The 5,171-nt window shown below is 33.8% G+C and overlaps 1 protein-coding gene across 1 annotated transcript; it reads right to left on the bottom strand.

Moving 5' to 3' along the window:
- Positions 1 to 1,320: 1,320 nt before the first annotated feature.
- LOC114871689 (SET and MYND domain-containing protein 4-like) lies at positions 1,321 to 4,890 on the bottom strand. Its single transcript, XM_029177888.2, has 7 exons — positions 4,165 to 4,890; positions 3,384 to 3,915; positions 2,938 to 3,260; positions 2,642 to 2,850; positions 2,425 to 2,549; positions 2,039 to 2,248; positions 1,321 to 1,964 (listed from the first exon to the last, which is right to left on the bottom strand). The coding sequence occupies exons 1-7, from the start codon at positions 4,469 to 4,471 to the stop codon at positions 1,643 to 1,645; spliced, it is 2,028 nt and encodes a 675-aa protein (XP_029033721.2). The 5' UTR covers positions 4,472 to 4,890; the 3' UTR covers positions 1,321 to 1,642.
- Between the last annotated feature and the right edge of the window lie 281 nt (positions 4,891 to 5,171).

The following is a 5,171-nucleotide window of genomic DNA, read 5'->3' as shown; positions in this document are numbered from 1 at the left end:
AATTTTTTTTTCTTTATTTTGGTACTGAAGTTTGCTTCAAATTCATATTTCGTATCAAATTGATTTTGTGTTATTAACAACCACTCTGACTTTTATAAAATTTTATTGTTACTAATGTATCTTCTTTCCAGCTATTAATTTTTTTTTGTCTTTATCTGGATTCAATTAATCAGTTTCTGTTACAGAGAAATATCTTTATAGGAAGTATGCAATAATAATATCGTATAATCGACTGGAAGAAATGTAGCGTCCATAAATGGAATTCAATGTAGCCAATTAAGTAAAACAAGGTGAAAATGATTGAAAAGGAAAAATGCTTCTTATAAGTGGTAATATTTAAACCGTACTATTTTCGAAAATTGTATTTAATCCTTTTCTGTTTCTTTCAGGCAGGTTGTAAATTTATGATTAAGGCTACACGAGCCTTATTATTTTCTTAAATTATGTTTAATCCTTTTCAGTTTTATTTTAGGAAGTATTCTGGTGAGGACAACAATATCAACAAATTCATTGGACTTATTTATGTATATAGTCATTAAGATATAATCGTCAAACACTCCAGTGTTTAATTAGGAAGCGTTAGATTTAAGCGAATTTTTAACACTAAACGTATCATGACCGGTTGTAAACTTTTGATTAGAAAATTCGCAGAAAATGTTATCGCTTTTTCACATTTGTCTTCGTGACTTTTTCTATTAAATATATACAATTAATTTTACATCATTTATTTATATTTTTATTTGTTAAATAAACAACACGTGTAACGTAGCGTCATTTACCATGACAGGTCATTTGGCCTGTTGCAGTACAAATAGGTATATATTAAATCTCAGTACGTTTAGTGTTAATATAATTACGAGCGCTTGTTTAGGTAGGCATTCTTACTAATATAAGTATGTAGGACAAATATGCAATTGCATATTTATTAATTACAGATCTGTACTTAAAATCAAAATTAAAAAATGTTGCGATAGGAATAAAAAGCAAAAATAAAAAGTAGATATATGTATAGATAAGTAGATAGGTAGGTAATAAATAAAAATGATGCTCCTTTTGTTGTTCGTTTGTACAACAGTCAAAAACGTTTTGCAAATGTACATCAAGAGGATGATATTATTGAATGAAAATAAAAATTTGCATAAATGGAGGGTGGATGGGATGAGGTAGGGCGGGTCTCCTCCCGCAGCAACCTCCCCGTGGTGAGACCTGGGCAATCGTTATTATTTGATGACTAATTAATAACTGTATCATTATTTCTATGGTATATTTATTAATTATGCAGCAAATAATACGAGCGAATTGGCTGCGAAAATGCTTTTTTTCTATTTAATCGCTGTTATATTTTTTTTCAGGAACTATGTCTTTAAGATTCTGAAGTGTACCACATTGCAAATACAATTTTACGGAAAGAAAATTAATAATAATGAATGGATGGTCAGTATTGTTTAATTATGTACTTATACATACATCATACATGTGTCATTTAGGTATTTGCGAAAGGTAACGTAGTATGTATATCATGCCGTTAGTTGGATGCAATAATTCAGGTGGCGCTTAAATCAGTTTCTGTTCAGTTTTCGATCAAACATGGCCTGTTTTACCGACGCGGAATTCGAAGATCGGCCTCGACGCTCGCATCACCTTAAACATAACTGCAATTACCTAGAGGAAGCATACATAATCGAACACCCTGCTGGCAAATATGATAATCTCTGATAGGCAAAGCAAGAGTTTCATCTAAAAGTTTTAAAATCTTCAAATAGGATTCTAACGCTTCAACGTGGTTCCCTTCTTCAAGATTATTAGAAGCAACTTTGAAAAGTACATCAGTGTCCTGTAAAGCTTTTAAACCTTTCAAAATATTCGTATTCTTGCCACACTTTAGACATCTGATCATGAATTCGTTGGTATCAGTTCTTACAGGTAGAATATTGCCGCATTCTGCTCCAGTCTCGCATTTAAATCTAAAAAAAAATATGGAAATGGAACATCCTTGGACATCTTCGATCGGGAGTAAGTTGTTTTTATAAAATTCTACCTTAAAATCGTTGGATCAATTTCTTCTAAAACAGGCCAATGACCCGTACAGGCTTCGCAGTTGCAATCGAACCAATATTGCCATCTTAGTGTCCTTTTTCGTTCAGCTTCAGGAATTACAGTGAAAATTGGACCATAATTTTCAGAGATGTCTTCCCCCTTGGCAATTGAACGGACTGCTCGAACAATCATAGTAGTACCGACGAAGTATCTATATATTTACAAGTAGCAATTATAATTTTCTTTCCATTAAACATTTTGAGCAATACAAGCATTTTGTTAATTAAATTACAACTATCGTATGATTATTAACATTGATTAAATTTTTATTTTAATAATTTGTAATACTTGGGTCTAATTTGATCAGTAATTAGTAATTAGATGTACCTAATGATACCAGGATTACATGAATGATTAAACAGTGCTATCGTCGGAAAGATACCACCCCCTATGAAAATACTTTTAGCTTTTGCCAACGTTTTTTCGCCTCTTGGTATTGTTAATTCTGATATCTAAAAATATGGAAAATAAAATGAAGAAGGATGAACACAAGCATTTTATTGTTATCTATAATTGGTGTCAATAAATTTGTTGTATGATTCACCTCGTGAGCATTGAATTGCAGCAACATTAAACTATGTAAAATTAGACCCCCTATGAACAATTCACCCTCGGATGGCTTTGCTTCTGCTGTGTCTGGAGTTTTAACATCTTCCGGAAAATAAGGGCCTGCTTTTAACAACCTCAGTAACCAGACAGCTATGTAAGTTCTATGGAGAACATCTTCAGCCGTTCTTTCTTCTTCATGGGTTACTGTATAAAGTGAAACACGAATGTACGTAGTATGTGATATGTAAAGTAGCAAACTAATAGTTGAATCATTCAAAATCATTTAATTACCTAATCCGTAATAGGCTTCGAAATCATCAGCTCGATATGGTTGTTGTGCTGAAACTTCGAATCTACCCTTTGAAGATTTTAACTTATCCTTTAATTTAATCAATTCTTCGAAGGGCCTTTGCGTGATTGTCCTTAAAGCTAAGAAACACGTGACAGAAGTTTTTGACATCCATAAACTGGGTAGTACTGTACATTCATTTTTGTGTACTTTTTGATCCGCATCCCTGCAGGAAGTACTGCAATAAGCTAGGTAACTGCATACTTGGCAATTGGATGGCATTGGCACGAATATCTTGCTCATACAGAGGTGACAATGCGTAAGTCTGAAATTAAATTAAAGTTAATTACCGAACAGATGTTATAAAATGATGTATTCAGAACTTATTACTTATTTTTCCTTTCAGATTTCATTCAAAAATAAAATCATAAATTAAATAAAATCACACCTGTATTCCGCTAGAATAAACGAACAATGTGATTTCTCTACGGCAAGTATTTCACCAGGTTCGATATTTCTAGTAGCAACAGCGTGTCTTCCTATATCACCACCTTCATCTTTTATTTCAACAGCTTTGCTGCAAGAGAGATACAGAGGATTGACATCTTCGATTTTGGCGACCGATTTCTTCTGCTCATTAATTTTATCCTTCTTCTGGGTAACCTTGGGCGCTTTTTGAGCTAATTGATTACCCTTTTCCATTATGGCAAGCATCACCCTCATATCCGACTCCAGCTTCTGCTTTTTTTCTGAAGGTAATTTCGCATTATCCAGAGCTTTTAACGCGCTTCTAAATGCTAAGATAGCCTCGTCGTGTCTTTTTAAAGCTAGCAAACACCTAGCCCGTCTTTCTTCGAGCTTGTATAGGAATTCGTGGGGGTAACCAGCGCGTAAAGCTTCCCGTACATCTGTCAAAGCATAATCGTGTTTCTCCAGATGATAAAGCGTCGCCGAACGATTTGCCAATATTACACCCAAATCTGAGAAATTAATAGTTACATTATAAATTGTGCCTCCCCGTTACAATCGCCAAGACCTCTCGACGTTTCCCCTTCCCATTTTGCACCCTTTCTTTTCAGGACCCCTAATAACACCACCCTATCTACCCGTTTTGCCCTTCCCTTTTTAGAACTTCCACAAGGATTTTCCTTTAGAAAAACCACAAGGACATGGCTTTCAAAAACTTGAAGGAAAAGTAATTATTACAAATGTATTCATTGATTAATTACCTTTTCGAGGTGCTAACAGGACAGCATTCGAATAAGTTTCCAGCGCTTTAACAAATTCACCGCGTCCAAAATATTTATTCCCAATATCTTTAAGTTGAATAGCTTTCTCGCTGCTCTTCAGCATTTCATCAGGCACATCTGAGGTCAGAACGTGAGTCTCGGGGTATCTCAATAAAAATGCAATCCTTTCAGAATTAATATCTAAGGCTCTGAATTTTTTCATCTCTTGAGGGCTGATCGCATTTTGTAGCTCGGAGAAATTCGAGCTAAAGTAATCACTGATTTCGTTTCCTTCTTCCTTGATCATTTTTAATATTCTTTAAATTAATTTTTACACTATAATATATTATTTAAAATTGATTCACGATTGTTCATTATATTTTATTTACAAATTATTCACTATTTATTAGATACTCCTAACGATGGGCAGGAGTTTGAAAGTTTTTGATATTCTTGAATGAAAAGTTCTTTCATTCACCGATATTTCAAGGGTTGAGTTGGTTTTGGTTTCTTTTTCGATTACTTGAGGTATGGAGAATTTGGATGGTTCTTTATGAATTTTAATTAAAGGTATATTCCGAGTGACACGGCGCACGTCGACGACACTCGAAGCTACTGGTAACGTTTAAGCTACTGAAATCTATTTCGTCTGGAAGTTTCGTCCAACGAAACGAGTCAGTAATACGTTCGTCTATTTCTGTTTGCGTTATTTTTGGTATGGTAAGGCGTAGAGGTGTGCTGCATTTACTACTTATTAGCCATCACTTACTGTATACTGTTTAAATGTTTTTGAAAAATGAAAAGTTTTTTCATTTACCGAGATTTCAAGGGTTGAGTTAGTTTTGGTTTAGAATTTATTTAGAGCTTGTATAGAAGATTAGAACTTATTTACAAACGTGAATTTTTTTTTTTAAGTTTTCGAGTATTCTGTTTCAGATCACTCGCGTAGTTTCTAAAATCACCATCTCGAATCGTAGAGTGCACAACAAAATGACTGGCAAATAGTG

Source organism: Osmia bicornis, chromosome 12 (assembly GCF_907164935.1).
Source record: "Osmia bicornis bicornis chromosome 12, iOsmBic2.1, whole genome shotgun sequence".
In the NCBI taxonomy this organism is placed as follows: Eukaryota; Metazoa; Arthropoda; class Insecta; order Hymenoptera; family Megachilidae; genus Osmia; species Osmia bicornis.
Note: the sequence above shows the minus strand (reverse complement) of the source record. Positions and strands in the feature narration are given on the sequence as shown.